Genomic DNA, 18326 nt, shown 5'->3' on the forward strand with positions numbered 1-18326 from the left:
TCCTGCTGAAAAAGGCAGAATCCTGGAATCTGTGCATCCCTAGTGATCACCGATTGACTAATCTCCTCAAAATTTATTTTAAAGACCCTATCGAAAACCAGACAGGTGGCAACCCTACCCCCCCCCCCAAATCATGCCCTAGGACTATGCCATTTTGGCATCTACACAAATCTGGCCAGATTACAGGACCCAGAAAATGTAGGAAGGCTGAGACCTCATTCTTAAAGTTCTAAATACTTTTAGTATGTCATAGAATGGTCACCTCTAAGCAATTTTAATTGGTTTTCTTTTTTTTTTATAGTTTTATAATTATTTGCCTTTTTCTTCTGACGCTTTGCAGCTTTCAAAAGGGCGTTGCTGACCCCTTCTATAAAACAAATGCTCTATAAGGCTACAAATGTATTGTTATTGCTAATTTTTATTACTCATCTTTCTATTCAGGCCTCTCCTATTCATATTTCAGTCTCTTATTCTAATCAATGCATGGTTGCTAGAGGAATTTGGACCCTAGTTACCCGATGCTTTAAATACAAATTGAAGAGCTGCTGAATAAAAAGCTAAATAACTTAAAAACCATACATAATAAAAAAAAATGATAACCAATTACAAATTGTCCCAGAATATCACTCTCTACATCATACTAAAAATTACCTCAAAGGTGAACATTTTTCCTTTAAGGGAAAATTCTGTAAATCAGGGGTGTCAAAATGGCAAACCTCCAGCCATCGTAGGTTGATGGTGCATGCAGGATGTTGTAAATCAAAAAGAGATGGAGAGCCCCAACTTACATTACCCTCAAGCAAATACTAAATATACAAAATATGTGTTACAGCACAACATTGCTACTTTGTTGCTACGTGTGCCCACTAGTGCAAAAGGAAAAATGCACTTGCCCTCTGCACCCTGCCCAAAAATTGTCCCTGCTTAAACGGGTTGTTCACCTTCCAAACCCTTTTTTTTTTTTTTTCTTCAGTTGTTTTCAAATAGTTCCCCAGAAATAAGAAGACTTTTTTCCAATTGCTTTCCATTATTTATTTTTTTACTGTTTTTCCAAAATCTAAGTTTAAAGTTGAATGTTCGTGTCTCTGGTGTTTGAGTCTGGCAGCTCAGTAATTCAGGTGCAGACGCTGAACTGTTACAATTTTGCAACATTGAGTTGATACATTTCTCAGCAGCATCTCTGGAGTATTAGCAACTATTGTATCAATTCAACAGCTGCCTGTAATGAAACCCAGAGATTCTGCTCAGAAGAAATGTATCAACTAAATGTATCAATTTAGAACAGTTTACAGGGTCAGCGACCCCCCCCTCCCAGAGCTACTTTAGAAGGTGAAAAGTTACAATTTACACTTTAATATTAGAAAAACGGTGACACATAGAAAATAGAAAGTCATTGGAAAAAGATCTATCTGAAATCAACTAGTTGTTTGAAGGCGAACAACCCCTTTAAAGGAGTGGTTTCTTCGTATTTTACAGAATGGCCAATTCTAAGCAACTTTTCAATTGCTCTTCAAAATCTATAAAAAAATAAATAAGGAATTATTTGCCTTCTTCTTCTGGCTCTTTCCGGCTTTCAAATGGGGGTCATTGACCCCATTGATTTTTCATTTTTTTATTCAGGCACTCTTCGATTCGTATTCCAGTCTCTTATTCAAATTAACGCATGGTTGGTAGGTTAATGTGGACCCTAGCAACCGGAGAGCTGACATTGCAAACTAGAGAGCTGCTGAATAAAAAGCTAAATAACTACAAATAAAAAATGAAAACCAATTGCAAATTATCTCTCAATATCACTCTCCCCATTATACTAAAAGTTAATTCGAAGGTGAACCACCCCTTAAATAGCATGCAAACTAATGGATTTGATGGCTGCAAACAAAAGGGCACGGTTTCCTTTCAGCCCTGCAAACTTGTGGTTAAACAGGGGGCACCTGGGACGATGGTTTAGTGCCTGTAAACTGATAAAACACTTGATTTGCATATTCTTTACCATGGCCTTTAGCTTGGTTTCTGTATAGAAGTACACTCCTGTTTATTAGCGCCTCATACATTCTAAGACGTACCTTGGGGACGTGAGGATTCGGGGGTGACATTTTCTGGGCAGAGTGTAAAATATGCAATTGAATTAAAAAGCAACTGCACCTAGCACCTGTACATTCTCATTTAAATATCACTATTGTGCTTAAAAGCTGAAAGCAAACCGCACCACAAACCAATTTTATTTTATGAATTTCATTTAATTTTTCTTTGGTGCAAGTGCAACTCTTTCTTCCCACCCCATTACAAAGCCCATAGGTAATTAACTTTTTACTGGAGAAAAGAACGGTGTGCTCTGTCTAAACGGCATCGTAATAGGGCTGCCTAAAGTACTCGACATCAACAGCCACACTGAGGTGTAATTAAACCCCCTGGGCACAACATCTCCGGGATCCTTCCAGTAATTTGCAGCTTTATCAAACATTGTTCTTTCTGCTTTTGTTTTGATTTTGTTTGATTCAAGTCATATTATTTCTAAATGTTTTGCTGATAGCAGATCATTTGTCTCTGCCCAATATAAAGGGCCACGGAATGTCTGCCTCCTCATACACATTCAACACTATTTTTCAAGCAGACACGAGGGAATAAATAAAGTCTGACCTTCTTTCCACCAGCGATTGGAGTCTGCTGCCAAGGAATTAAGTATAGCCAATTAAACTTTATAAATGTTATCCCTGTACATTTCCCTGATCCAGAAGTCCCTTATCCAGAATTACAGGAAGGTCATCTTCCATAGACTCCATTTAAATCAAAGTGTTCCAATTTTTAGAAATGAGTTCCTATTTCTCTGTAATAATAAACCAGAAGAGATATGGGACCTGTTATCCAGGATCATCGGGACTCTAGGTTATCCGGATAAGGGTTCTTTCCAAAATTTTCTTTATGCCATAATTCTGCTAAAAAAGCATTTAAAGGAAAACTATACCCCCCAAACAATGTAGGTCTCTATTAAAAGACACTGGGGGTCATTTATCAACACTGGGCAATTTTGCCCATGGGCAGTAACCCATGGCAACCAATCAAATTGCCGCATTCATTGTTCTACTTGCAGCTGATTTCAAAAAGCTAATCCATGATTGGTTGCTATAGGTAACTGCCCATGGGCAAATTTGCCCAGTGTTGATAAATGAGCCCCACTGAGTAAAACAGCTCATGTGTAAAATCCTGCTTCATGTAAATGAACCATTATCATAATAATATACTTTTTTAGTAGTATGTGCCATTGGGTAAGGACCGCCCCCTGAGATCGTAAGATTCACTGTGCACACATACAAACCACATGTAAGGTCACATGAGCCAATTAACAGACAGAGTTCTGCCTTTTGCTTCCTCACTTCTTCCTGTTACAGTTAGTGTTTTAGTATTTCTGGTCAGGTGATCTCTGAGGCAGCACAGATAGAGTCACGAAATGGTGGTTCAAGGCAAGAGATGTAAAAGGGCAATATTTATGTAAATATATATATTCCAGTTTGGTAAGATTCTTTAATATGTCATTCAATTTGATATAAACTATCTGTTGCTTAAGTATTCATTTTGAGGGTATAGTTTTCCTTTAAATATTAAATAAACCCAAAACATTATAAGGATTAAATATATTTTAGTTAGGATACAGTTTTGTTACTACAGATATTGAATTATTTTATTTAACTGGAGTCTATGGGAGACATCTTCAGACCTTTAACGGATAACTGATCCTATATCTGTACCTTGGACAGGTTTGGGACCTGTTATCCAGAATGCTCAGGATCTTGGGTTTTCCGGATACGGGATCTTTCTGTGATTTGGATCTCCATAACTTTAAACATTAAATAACCCCAATTGGGTGGTTTTGCTTCCAATGAGGATCAATTATATCGTCGTTGAGATCAAGTACCAGCTACTGTTTTATTAATACAGAGAAGAATAAAATCATTTATGGGAGATAGCCTTCTTTTAATTCAGTGCAGGGGTTTCCAGATAATGGATCCCATACCTGTACTTGATGGTAACTGCAGACCTAATGGGAGCTATAAGGATCCAAATTATCCCCCAGGCCCCTAGCATTCCAAATAATAGTTCCCATACCTGTATATGAATATTGCTTTCTACTGTTTCATATGGCAAATAATGAGTTTATTTCTGAAAGCTTGGGATGAGTTAAGCAGAAAGCCCCCCACAGATAAATATTCCATGTCACTCTCTCTGCTTGTTGTTTACCTGCCTCAGAACGACTGCATTTGAAAACATTGTACCAAAATGGGTTTGTGGTGCTCCAATTTCTAGGCTTCATAATAATGTAACATTCTCAAGTCTGTCAGCAACAAGACTCCAAAATGATTTTTATATTACCCTGCCGAGCACAGCAGTTTGAAGGTACCTTATCCAGGGAATGTGCCGTTTAGTGAATGAGAATAAGGTATAATGGCTTTTTCAGATAAAAAGCTGATTTTCCATGGCTGGCATTCATCATGTTAGCATTTTAGCTTACCTATTGTCACAAAACACTCATCTAGGACTTGTAGATTTATAGAGGAAATAAATCTGCCCCTTAGTTATTGCTCTGTGACTTTTATACACCTAATTGTGATTCTTTTCTAGTTTTACCGTATTTTTGCTAAAAGGCTTGTTTAAAAGTAGAAATTTCTGGGTTTATTGTGGTCATTTATTGTGTGGGTCAGGCTCTGCCACTTATTCCTGGGAATGGTACTGGTTCTGTTCTGAAGTAAAACTCTCTAGATGGAAGAAAAAAGGGCATAATGGTGCAAATAAATGAAATAATATAAGAATAGAGCCAGGGAAAAAGGCAGGTGTTGCGTGTTTATGGGCAGGGTGAATGGACAGTGGGTAGGGTTTGGTTTAAAGGTGTTTGGTTAGAACAAAGCATAGGGGTCAAACGCACCTGTATTACCCATATTAGCAATGCCTCACCAAAACCTACCACAGGTATGGGACCGGTAATCCAGAATGCTCAGGACCTGTAGTTTTCCGGATAATGGATCTTTCTGTATTTTGAATCTCCATACCTTAAGTCTACTAGAAAACCATGTGCCGCTAAAACAATGCAGCAGTAGTGGCCAATCAATCTTCTACCACAAGACTCCATTTCCCACAAAGCCTTGCACACAGGGCATGCAAGGAATTATGGGAATAGGCTGCTACCCTGTGGGTTCAGCGACGTGTATTCAGAACCAGCAGTAGAAAGAAGAGCAAAGGACATGCAGAAATATAAATTGAATTAACAAAAACTTTTAAAAAACAAAACAAATCACTGAAATGTGTAATTAATATCTACTGCTTATAATTAAGTTTGCTTTTATCATGCAAAATCTAACATTAGGGTTTACATCCCTTTTAATATGCGCTAAAGAAACAAAGCGGGTTTCTTTTTTATACATCTGCCTATATTTATTGCTGTTGCGATTACAGTCACTGATTTGCTGTATCAGACACTTCACTAAGGGCTTCAGTAGAAGATCACACATCTGAAGATGCCAGTTGTGTTCACTGGGCTTGATGACATAGTATATACTATATAGTATATGGACATTATGGAGGTTATTTACTAAAATCTGAATTTATCTCATATTTTATTTAAAAAAAACACTACCAAACTGCAATTTTCTGGGCTTTTTCCAGAATTGCTCAAATTGTTCGAGTTTTTGCCCGAAAAAGTCGAATTTTTGGGCTAAACTCAGCATAGACCACTAAAAATTAAATTGAAATAGATGCCTCTTCCATTAACTTATACAGGACCTCAACAGGTCTGAAATGGAGGATCTTTGGATTCTGGCTTTTTGCAGCATCGGAGTATAATACAAATGTAACAATTAGAGTATTTTTTCCTCCTTGAGTTTTCTAGTTAAAAAAAAAATTTTTTTTGAGATGAAAAAATTCACCAACTGTGCAGGAATATGATGCCACTATTATTCATCATCATGAATATTGGGAAACATTCCGCAATACCAGTTGGGTGAGCAGGGAAATCTGCTGCACATTAGTTATGGGCGAATAAATTCACCAGGCACAAATTCGCTGCGAATTTCCATGTTTCACGCCGGCAAATAAATTGGCGAAAATTCGCCAGCGTCAAAAAACTTTGGACGTGCATCAGAAAAATCGCTTACATCAAAACCGTCGTACGGCAACACTATTAGGACGCCCATTGACTTTAATGCCGGCATCAAAATCGATGAGGGAAATTCGTGAATTTTTCAGAGAAGCGAAACGGGAGAAATTCGCCCATCACTACTGCACATGCATGTATGCTATGGTAGTGATTTTGGATGTGTGTCTTGGGGTGTGAATGGGAATACAGAGTAAGTTATAATAAAAAAAAGGGACCCAAAGTCAGGATATTGGATGTTTTGTCATCTTTACAGAAGCACAATTCATAGGGAATTTGTTTACTTTACACTCCGCTTGCTCAATAGCAGCTAACAACTGGATTTCAAATGCTGGACCTGGTGTCAATTCCAGTTCTGATTACTGAGAACATGAACCCTCCATAAAGACTCCTAATAAGATCATCAGGTGGCTGCACTGGGCTGCAAGAACAGCAACATGTAATATTCTCCTCTATAAGACCTCTGTGCTATAATATACAGGATAGTAATAGATTAAGTTGCCAATTTTACATTTTGATCTTTTCACTGACATATACTGGACATCAGCTTTAGTTTCCCTTTAAATTATCATTGTTCACTTTCTTTCAACATTCACCTTAAACTCCGCTGCGGCTCACGTTAGGTCCCTTGCATGCATCTGATAAGATAATACTTGCTGAAAGAATAAAAGGAAAGCATGTGCTTGAGTGAGTAAACACGAAACCAGCGCCATGGGGGGCACAGATTTCTATCCCTCTATCCAGCAGCAGCAGTCACACACAGTCTTCAAATCATGATAGAGAAAAGAAAAGAGCTGACGACTTATGGCGACTAAGCCCATAAAATTCTGATACCAGGGATTTCCACATTTGCAAGTACCTACAAAAATTAGTCCAAAATTCGAATTGTGAATTATCCAAACTTGATTAGGGGTTTTAATTAACATTTCGAGATTTATCATACTCTGGCCCTTTAAGAAATTTAATTTGACTATTCGCCACCTTAAACCTGCCGAATTACTATAGAAGTCAATGGAGAGTTCAATTCGTCCGAGCTGAAAAAAATGAGATTTTGTTAATACATTTCGACTGGTCGAATTTTGAAATTATGAGAGTTTAAAAAAAACATGAATTCGATAAATGTGCCTCTAAAGGGCATATTTATCAATGGAGAGTTCCAGGGATCAATTGGGTGATGTTTGCAGCCTTCCGGAGAAAAAAAAAAAACTCGAATCAAGTTTTTCTCATTCAAATCGAGTTTCTCATTCTAATCAAATTTGTTTCGAGTTTTCGGGTCGTTTCAATTCGTCCGAGAATGTGATTTTGTTAATATATTTCGACTGGTTGAATTTTGAATTTATGAGAGTTTAAAAAAAACATGAATTCGATAAATGTGCCTCTAAAGGGCATATTTATCAAGGGTCCAATTTCGAATTGAAAAAACGTTGAAATTCAAAACGGCCAAACGAAATTAAGCCAAAGTTTTTTTTTTTGGTCGAATAAGTCTGTTTTTGATTGAGAAGGTCCGTATTCGGCCGAATTCTAATCATACGAATTAAAGGAATAGCACATTAGATCGAATTTGATTCACAGTTTTTCCCCAAAAAAACTTTGATTTTTCAAAGTTCACCAATTGATTCCAAATAGGTTCTAGGAGGTCCCCCATAGACTAAAACAGCAATTTGGTTTTAGATGGTGAATAGTCAAAGTCGAATTTTTAAAGTGTACATGATAAATTTTGATATTCAAATTTAAAAATTTTTTTGAAATTCAAATCGAATTTGGACTATTCCCTAGTCGAAGCACACAAAAAATTGCTTGAAATTCAAATTTTTTTCATTCGAAAATTCACCTCGACCTTTGATAAATCTGACGCTAAATGTGGCATGAAATGAGGGAAATGACAACGGTAACAGCCGTTCCTTCTATTCATTTACAATTATGTGGCCTCAGTGAGCCGGGTCTTTGCACATCTGTCTTGTTCAGATGTTTGTACTGCCGGAATGCAGTATATACAGAGAGTATGTGGAGGTGGAAATGGGAGCAGATGAATATTGCATGCTACTCTCCCTGCCAAGATCCAGACTCTGGGGTAACTGAGCAAGAATAGTAAATTTACCATCTCAAATCATTTATATAAAGGCAGCAAACTACACACAGCTTTGCAATAACATTATGACAAAGAGGGGATTTACAAAGAATTGACAAACTAGGGTTTAAGAATGAAACAAGAGGCTTAGGGGGTTGCTGATCTCAAGAGCTTACAGTCTTAGGGTTTAGGGAACACCTGACATGTTTGGAGAAACTGGGGTTAATCCTTGTTGGCATTGGATTTTGGAATTTTATTTTTATTTTAAAAGGGTTGTTCAACTTTCCAATAATCATTTTTTTTTACCGTTTTTCCAAAATCTAAGTTTAAAGTTTAATGTTCATGTCTGGTAGAGTCCTGCGCGGGTCCATTTTTTGGAACCCGAACCCGCATCCTGCAATCCGCAACCCACATTTTTACCTGCTTGGACCCGCTACCCGACCCGCAAGTACCTTATTCGCAACCCAGGACCCGCTGATCATCAAGAATCAGGAAGTGCTGTCATTGCAAACCGGAAGTGACATCCTCGGAAGTAGGCGTGATCAGAAAAAAGGAGTCAAAATCGCTATTGGGAAGACCCGCAGCCCGACCAGCAAACCCGCAGAACCACCGACCCGCGTCTATACCCGCACCCAGAAATTCTACCCGCAGGGTACCGCAGGTTTTTTCGGGTAATCCTCGTGTACCCCACCCGCTGCAGGACACTAATGTCTGGTGTTTGAGTCTGGCAGCTCAGTAATTCAGGTGCAGATTCTTAACTGTTACAATTTGCTCCATTAGTTGTTACATTTCTCAGCAGCATCTCTGGATTATTAGCAACTATTGTATCAATTCTAACAGCTGCCTTTAATGAGGCTAGGGGAATCTGCTCAGCAGGGACAAAGATAAGAAATGTATCAGCTATATGTATCAATTTAGAACAGTTACAGGGTCGGCGACCCCCTACCTCCCAGAGCTGATTTTGAAAGATGTAAGAAGACATATTAGAAAAATTAAAGAAATTCAAAAAAGTCTTTCTGGTCAACAATCTGAAAGCAGCTGAACTGAAAGTGTTGGAAGGTGAACAGCCCCTTTAAACCTTCCTATTTACACATCCCTTCCTATGGTAATGTTACAGATTTATGTAAAGGTTGCATACAAGTCTTTCATTCTGTCAGGATCTGGGACAGCAATAAAACAAAAAGAAAATGCCCTGAATCCCACCTATTTAGTATTCAGGCTGGGGCCCCTCAGTCCTTGTTTTGCTTCACACGTTTCACAGTGAATATGCATTGCTCTATGGTACATATATTGACTTTAAATAAGGATAACTGAGCTGCATCACACGGACATCTCCAAACAGCTGGGTCTTCAGGGAATGTTAGGAAATTTGGAGGTAAAGTTGAGTCTTAACATGACATGATGTGTTGCTGAAGCAGAACCACATTACTCTCATCACGAGAATCCGATGGATAAGGCTTATAAAAGGTATGGGATGAGCTATACGGAAACCCATTATCCAGAAAGTTCAGAATTACGGGTAGGCCATCTCACAGATGCACAGAATTACTTTTTCTCTGTAATAATAAAACAGTTCTTATGCCTGATCTCAACCAAGATATAATCTGCGCGTCTATGCGGTCCCGCGATCCGACCGCCCGTATCAGATCCATTCTAATCTGATCGTTGGGCCCCAGGGCCCACAATTAGATCAGCCCTATATCGCCCACTTCAATGTGGGCATATAGGGGAGAGATACGCTCGTTTGGCGATATTGCCAAAAGAGCAGATCTCTATGTCTATGGCCACCTTTATTAAGGTATGGAGAACCAAATTATGGAAAGATCCCTTATCCAGAAAAGCTCAGGCCCCCAGCATTCTGGATAACAGGTCCCATACCTGTACTAAGGGGGCAGATTTATCAAGGGTCGAATTTCAAAGTAATGGCAGTTTGTTTGAAATCCAAAAAAACCAAAGCTTTTTTATTGCGGGTGAATAGGCTGTATTCGATCGTTCAAATCGAAGTAAGATCAAATTTGATTCGAAGCATTAGTACTAGGAGGTCCCCCATAGGCTAAGACAGAAATTCAGCAGGTTTTAGATAGCGAATGGTCGAAATTGAAGTCTTAAGATACATGATAAATTTCGATATTTGAATTTTCTAATTTTTTTCAATTTGAATTGAATTTGGACTATTCCCTAGTCGAAGTACACAAAATAGCTCGAAATTCGAATTTTTTTTACTTCGAATTTTCACTTCAACCTTTGATAAGTCTGCCCCCAATATGCTGCGTCAGTGCAGTCTGAATATCTCAATATTACAAATTTGGGACCCGTTAGTTCCAGTCACTCCCTGCTCCACACAGCCATGACCTTGATCGACTGTTTAGCAGGCCGTTTCCATTAACGGAAAGGTTAACTTTTAATATGTTATAAAATGGCCATTTCTAAGCAACTTTTCAACTGGCCTTAATTTTTTTGCCATCTTCTGCTGACTTTTACTAGCTTCCAAATGGGGGACCCATTTAAAAAAAAAATAATATGCTCTGTAAGGCTACAAATTAATTGTTATTGCTGCTTCTTATTACTCGTCTTTTTATTCAGGCCCTCTTCAATCCATATTCCAGTCTCTTTTCCAAATGACTGTGCGGTTGCTAGGGAAATGTGGACCCTAGCAACCAGATTGCTGAAAATGCAAACAGGAGAGCTGCTGAATAAAAAGCTAAATAAATTGAAAAAAAATAAACACAAATAATAGAAATGAAAAAGCAATTGCAAATTGTCTCAAACGATCACTCTCTACGTTATACTAAAAGTTATTTTAAAGATGAACACCACTATTCAGACTGTTTCAACCCCAAAAAGGAGGCATGGAATCATTTGTTGCCTTTGGATTCCAACCCCTGCTCACGAGATCTGCACAAATTCCTACAAACAAGTTATCATGAGAGACTGTTTCGATACATGGCAACAAAGACTTTTCCCCTATGACCCAAAACCTCAAAGTCTGGGTCACGATGTTGCAGTTGGACCTTTTTGATTTATGTATTTTTCCATCTAGGGGCCAAGATTTTCTCTAGCGTGGGCCTTGTTTAATGTCAGTTGAAGAGCATTATTGAGCATCATTTTCCTGCATGTAGCTTTATTGATGCAGTAGCCAGAAATATTAGCCAGCAGGCACAAAAACGTGTCAGACACTCGCCTGACGGATTGTTGTGTGGGTACAAAGTGTGACAAATGGCTGCTCCAGCTCAGTGCGTTACGCAAGTCGCCCGTAGGAAGAGTAGCACGCTGCTGCTTCATTCATCTTTCTCAGCCCGGCACTAACGAACGGTGTTAAATCAAGGCTAATCAAACTCATTGTACCTCACTGACAGCAGCAAAAGCACAAAAGCAAAAAGGTACAATAAACTAATGGCAGCATTTTCCCTTGTTACACAAATGCCATTTTACAGAGGTTGTAAAAGAATAATACAGTACGTTAGTCAGCTCTGTTTTATAGCTTGCCAGGAAAATATGTTCAAGGGGATCTTTCACTTTTTAGGCGGAATACCTATTTTTTGTAGAGATCAGCAGAAATCAGCAGAAAAAGCAAAGTTGCAATTATTTATAGAGGTATGGGACCAGTTATCCAGAATGTTCAGGACCCGGGATTTTACGGAGAACGGATGTTTTAAGTAATTTGGATCTTCATAACTTAAGTCTACTAGAAAATCAGATAAACCCAATAGGCTGGTTTTGATTCCAATAAGGATTAGATATTTAGTTGGGATCAAGTACAAGCTATTACAGAAAAAAAGGAAATCATTTTTCAAAAATTGCATTATTAAGATAAGATGGAATCAATCTATGATAGACCGGCTTTCCGTAATGCAGAGTTTTCTGGATAAAGGGTTTCCAGTTACAGAGCCCCCACCTGTAATTACAATCTATTTGTATGTTATATGGGTATGGAATCTGTTATCTGGAAACCCCTTATCCATAAAGCTCCACATTCTGGGACGGCCATCACCCAAAGATGCCTTGTTAATCAAATAATACACATTAAAAAAAAAAATTCCCTTTTTCTCTGTAATAATAAAACAGCATCTTGTACTTGATCCAAACTAAGATATAATTAATCCTTATTGGAGGCAAAACCAGCCTATTGGATTTATTTAATGTTTTTATGATATTTTAGAAGACTTAAGGCATGGAGATCCAGATCATGGAAAGACCCCTTATCTGGATAACAAAAATAACCCTTATCTGGAAAACCCCTTGTAGTGCTAACTCTGGTTACCAATAACCTCTTTTGGTAAACTGTCCCTGGTTAAGGGCAGAGACACACAAGCAAATTCGGGGAGATTAGTGACAAATCTCCTCTTTGTTTTCCTAAGTCGCCTGAAGTGCAACTTCGGGCGACTTTGGAAAACGAAGCGCTCCGAGTGCCATCCCAACCGCGATTTTCATTCTAGCCGGCGGGAAGGCAGTTTGGGGGTGGGATTAGTCGCCCTGAAGAAGAGGAGATTTGTACCCGGGCGACTAATCTCCCAGAATCCGCCTGTGTGTCTCTGCCCTAAAAGGGTCGGTGACCCCAGCAATGCATTGAATGAGCTCTGAACACTTTACAGCAGGGACAGTTTTTGGGAAATGAGAACGGCTAGAGCTGTATCTTTATGTAAAGAGAAGGAACAAAGAGAAAAAAAATATTTTTGGCATTTTCTTTTCACATGCTGTTGTTTCTATTGCTGCTGTCAGTTTTCGATACTGGTCTCTGCTGTAACACACCCAGACAACATTCAATAGGTTACCAGGTCACCAACCCTAGCAACCAGGGAGACATTCAGCTGCAACTGGGCTTGATAGATGACAGCAGCCAGAGATACAAGTTTCCAAAGCAAAATAAGAAATAACCTTTATTTAGTGACGTCTAATAAATGCTGCTTTGTCTGATGGTACGCCTGTCCTGTATTTTTCACTTTGTATATATTTATAAACAACAATAGGAGCGGAGAATTAATTTCTTTCATAAGCTCTGCACATCAGGAGAGAAAATTGATCTGCCTTTATCCAATATCCATCTTACAGAAGTCGTTGGCTGGTGCCAATGTTTTATTATGAATTCTGATCCTAGTTTATGGTCAAATACTGGAAATAACACAAACATGAACACTGTCTCCTTCCTCGCCGCGGGGAGGAGGGGGGGAGTAAAGTAAGTAGCAAAATTTTGTGCCAGGTCTAATGACCCATCGACCAATCAGCAACTTTATCCCCAATATTATTTATTTGTGGCAATAGGACTTAGTACTGCATTATTTAAAATGTGGCTTGTCTAGAGTTTTGCTGGATTTTGCCCATCCAAGTGGTGTTGCAAATCGGGCTGATCCGATGGCTTATAGGATAATAATAATAATAATAATAATAATAATAATAATAATAATAAATAGAAGCCAGACTAGGACATCCGTTCAGTGTAATGTTTCCATTAAACCTAAAACTTTGTATGCTACCCAGTACCTGTATAGGTATAGGATCTATTTTCCAAAAACCCATTATACAGAAAGTTCTGAATTTCCTTGCACTTGATCCAAACTAATGTAAGATTAATCCTTATTGGATGCAAAATAATCCTATTGGGTTTATTTAATGTTTAAATAGTTTTTTTAGCAGATTTAAGATATGGTGATCCAAATTACAGAACAATCCCTTATCTGGAAAACCCAAGGTACAAGCATTCTGAATAACAGGTCCTATTCTCGTACAACAGAAATAGCTAGGCCAATACATATTAAAGTATTATATATATTTTAGAAAGCTTTTTGGTGGTCTTATCATGTATCAAACTGCACTCACAATTTCATCATATCTGCCAATAGAATTGTGCAAGTTAGCGTCCCACAAGAAAGTCTCTTTGCTGTGTCAGTTTACCATGTGTAATCTTTAAAAGGTATCATTACAGAGATTAAGTGGCCCTGAATTTTCACCTTAAATTCATACTGTAACTCCTGTATTGTTCACACATATTTATTCCCCCTGTATTGTTCACACTTTTAACACCTCTAATGTTCACATCCCTAAAGCCCAGTACTGTTCACACCTCAGACCCAGACTGAAACTGCCCACATTGTTCACACTCATACAAACTGCTGGAGAGGCACCAGCATTGTGTCACTGTATGTAGCACAGTATCAATTGAACTAAATCTTAGAGTGGTCCAGATGGGTTTCCCTGTCTCCTGCTGTATTCTGTCTGCACTATGCTCCCTGTGTTCTTCATACTCTGCTTGCCCTATGCTCCTTGTGTGTGCCATACTCTGCCTGCTCTATGCTCCTTGTGTGTGCCATACTCTGCCTGCCCTATACTCCCTGTGCGTGCCACTCTGCCTGCCCTATGCTCCTTGTGTGTGCCATACTCTGCTTGCCCTATACTTCCAGTGTGTGCCATACTTTGCCTGCCCTATGCTCCTTGTGTGTGCCATACTCTGCCTGCCCTATGTTACATGTGGGACGTGATCCTGGTTGGGTTTGTGCTGTGGCTTTGTTATTTTGGAAATTGTTGTTAGCAGCCCCTAAGGTGTTTAATCATGTGCTGGGTGGGGGGGGGGTGCTGTGTTATCCACAGGGGAGGAGGAGGCACATTGATTTAAAGGTTATGTTTTAATAAGGCTTACATTTTTCACATATGAGTTATATTCCTGCAGTGAGCTTCAACCATTTGGTTCTTTGGTGTGCTACCGTCATTAATGTGGACATGCTCTTAAAAGTCCTTGCAGTAATATGGATGTGGATTAAAGTGGGTGTAACACTGGCTTTCATTATCGGCCCTCCACCACGTAGGCCAGAAAAATTCTGGTACCTAGGGTTGCCACCTGCCCAGTATTTTACCAGCCTGACCAGTAAAATGATGCTTGACCCCAAAAAAAAAAAAAAATAATAATACAGGAAGGCTGGTATTTTTTTCCTAAAATGGTGGCAACCCTATTGGTACCACAGAAGTTGGATAGCACTGCTGTAGAGAATTCTTTCTCCCTGGAAGGGAGCGGCAGAGTGGCTTGGTAGGGGTTGAAGTGCATGCTGGGCCCCTCTTAAGATTTTGGGAAGCGAAGGGGGGAACCCTGTAGTTACACCACTGACCTGAGCCCGACCTAACACTAGTGACACCAAGCCTGGTGATTAATTTATCGGCTAAATTCCATGATAAAATAACTCAGTACATAAAGACACTCACTGAAACTTATGAAAGAACTAAATATAATTTGATGGCATCACCTACATAAGTCAATATTTAGACTGGTATAATAGATAACACAGCAGTTTTAAAATGAAGCTCAGCAATATTTAAATTCATACAAACGAAGTTTAAGTTTTGTTCAGAATAGTAGACATTTTAGGCGAATATCCAAGAAGTACTGTATGCTTTGACCTTTTCTGAAAAGTACCCAGATTTGCTCATGTCTTTCTTAGTACAGAAGTTCTAACCCATTAAGGATCCCAGGCACATGTTGTAAATGTTTTGGTTTATGAACCTTCCCAAGCTCGACGAATATGAACAGTTACCATTATTCCCTATAATCCACTATGTGGGATTAGGCCGAATCCCTGAATCCTTTGTGAAAGTTTCTGCTAAATACTGAACCGAATCCAAATTTGCATTTGCAAATTAGGGGTGGGGAAGGAAAAAGTGGGGACAATTTTTTTACTTCCTTGTTTTGTGACAAAGTCACGTGATTTTCCTTTGCGCCCCTAATTTACATATGCAAAGTAGGATTCGGCCAAATCCTTGTGCCTGGCCAATCCAAATCTTACTTTGCATATGTAAATTAGTGGTGGGAAGGAAAATCAGTTGACTGTCACAAAACAAGGAAGTAAAAAAAAATGTCCCCACTTTTTCATTCCCCACCGCTAATTTACATTTGCAAAGTAGGATTCTGATTGGCCAGGCACAAGGATTTGCCCGAATCCAAATCCTACAGAAAAGGCCGTATCCTGGCCGAATTCCGACCCGAATCCTGTATTCAGTGCATCCCTATTCTTTATATAATTTACATTTCTCTTACTTAAAATATAAAGAAGCCAGGACAGAAGACCTCTACTGCAGGACCAAGGCTAAGGCAATGAAGTATCTCCAACAGAGATTTATTTGAAGCTGCGGTGAGATAAGGATATATATAATACAAGAGGCCAGTCTTGTTGCATAACCACTTCATGAATTTTATCGGACTGCAGAATAAGATGTAAGCCCTTTATTAGCATCCTTCCCGATCTACACCTCCCAGACAGTTGAACAGATCCTCACATGCACAAAACAAAGTCTTTACACTTCTGAGTGGGGAAACTGCATACCAATGTTTTTAGAATTGCATGTTTGTATTGCTTAAATTGCAAGCTCTTTGGACTATGAATATCCATTCATTCGTATTCGTAAAATAGATGCAAACTGTCCTTTTGCATGGCTCAGGATATATTATCCAGCACCGTACAGAGGTCACACAACCATGTAGATTTACACTCATGCTCATATGGCTGACCCAGAGGACATACACCTGAGGGTGTGACTACTACAACCTGGCATGCTCATTGCCCCAAGAACCCTTAACCTCTACACCCACAGCACCTAAATGATACCACTTGGCCCACAATGGTTTTTGCGATCCATTAGCCCCTTCGATTCTTTACTACGTAAGTCAATATTTATAAAACTTCCTAAAGTTTCAAACATCAAAGCCTGTTCTGCTTGGTTTTTTTCCAATCTGATAAACTTTTGTCACATGCTGTAGTCAAACTGTCCTTCGTTTCCTTATCCGGAGATATGATGCCATTTTCTTGCTAAATGGAAGCCAGCAACCCTTAGCAGATGCTGTTAATGATGCATTCCTTGCTTATTTCTAAGAGCAATATCCATGGAGCTTAAATTATCCCAGTATAAACTACTGGCTAACCAGAGGACGTAATGCTTCCAGAACAGGGCAGGCTTGTTATCCAAAACTTGGCCATGTGTAAATAGCAATTTACAATGCCCTGGGCAGATAAGAATCCTAAACTCATTATCATTATCCCTTCTGTATACAGCACAGACATACAGTGCCAGGGTACAAGTATGCCCTCTTGCTTACAGCTGAACAATAAGCGAGTGAGTGACAAAGTACAGATTCTCAGCAGGATAAGGAATGATTTTTCATTCACAAAGAACAGTTCCCACAGCAGAGGGGACTCCAATGATGCCTTCACTGGTTGCAAGACTAGCAGACATATACATAAGGAGGAACTGTATCCATTACATCCCTTACTTTAAATCAAATCACTCTCTATTCCGTGCCTTCATCTGTTCTCTCCCTGCTCACAGCCGGCTGCTATATTTCTCACTGCTCACACGGGAGTAAATATTCACAAATATCAACACAAAAAAAAACCATATCATCCATAAAGCCGGAGAAAGAACAATCTGTTAATTCCACATCTTTCGAACCATTATAAACTCTCTAATCTGATCCATCTTAAATGAAAATTGTCATTTTCAGCGATAGCGATAAGTGATGGCTATAAAGATTCTGCATAAAGCCTGTGCTGCATAGAGCCAGCGAGAGAGAGAGAGAAACACTAGTTTGCCCAATGCATTCATTTTATGCTGGCACATCTTTCTCGCTGCCTTGGAAAGTTGACAAGTTATTATAAAGACCATAGGAGTATCTGCCCTAAGATGCCCTAAGGGGGTTCACCCACGAACCTCCCCGCAAGATACTATCACCTCCAGCAAACGCAGAAAGTGTGGGATAATCGAGGGGCCCTCTGGTGTTCCAGATTGCAATGAGAGAAATCGCTTTTCCCTTTCCCGGCTCGGGGAGAATGAATGCAGCAGGAACTTTAAGGACAAGCAGAAAACTACATCAATTCTTCATGAGCATTTCTCAGCACCCACCTGAAGGCCTCTTCTTCTGAGGATATTGGGCTCGTCCATGGCTGTAGATCCCGCTAGTTCTCCCACAACAGTTGAGCCATGCTCCGGATTACACTGTACCTTAGCATTGAGCGTGCTAATTCACATCCAAGCAGCTGCTAAACACTTACATCACGATTTATCTGATTGGAGAGGGGCCGTCAGCTGACCAGCCTTTGGTTATTCACTCCGGCAACTTCGGAGATCATGAATGCATGCAGTACT

The 18326-nt window shown here is 39.3% G+C and overlaps 1 protein-coding gene across 3 annotated transcripts in view; it reads right to left on the minus strand.

The window, feature by feature from the left end:
- The window catches only part of LOC108695735 (microtubule-associated serine/threonine-protein kinase 4-like), a 360023-nt gene that overhangs the window by 195401 nt on the left and 146296 nt on the right, over window positions 1-18326 (minus strand). Inside the window, exon 1 of one of the 3 annotated variants that reach the window (XM_041569100.1) lies at window positions 18084-18254. The exons of the other annotated variants lie outside the window; for them this stretch is intronic. Coding sequence (XP_041425034.1) covers window positions 18084-18122 — 39 coding nt within the window. The 5' untranslated portion in view covers window positions 18123-18254. Of the gene's footprint in view, window positions 1-18083; window positions 18255-18326 lie in introns of those variants that run through there. 3 annotated transcript variants of the gene reach the window in all.

The sequence above is a fragment of the Xenopus laevis genome, chromosome 1L (assembly GCF_017654675.1).
Source record: "Xenopus laevis strain J_2021 chromosome 1L, Xenopus_laevis_v10.1, whole genome shotgun sequence".
NCBI lineage: Eukaryota > Metazoa > Chordata > Amphibia > Anura > Pipidae > Xenopus > Xenopus laevis.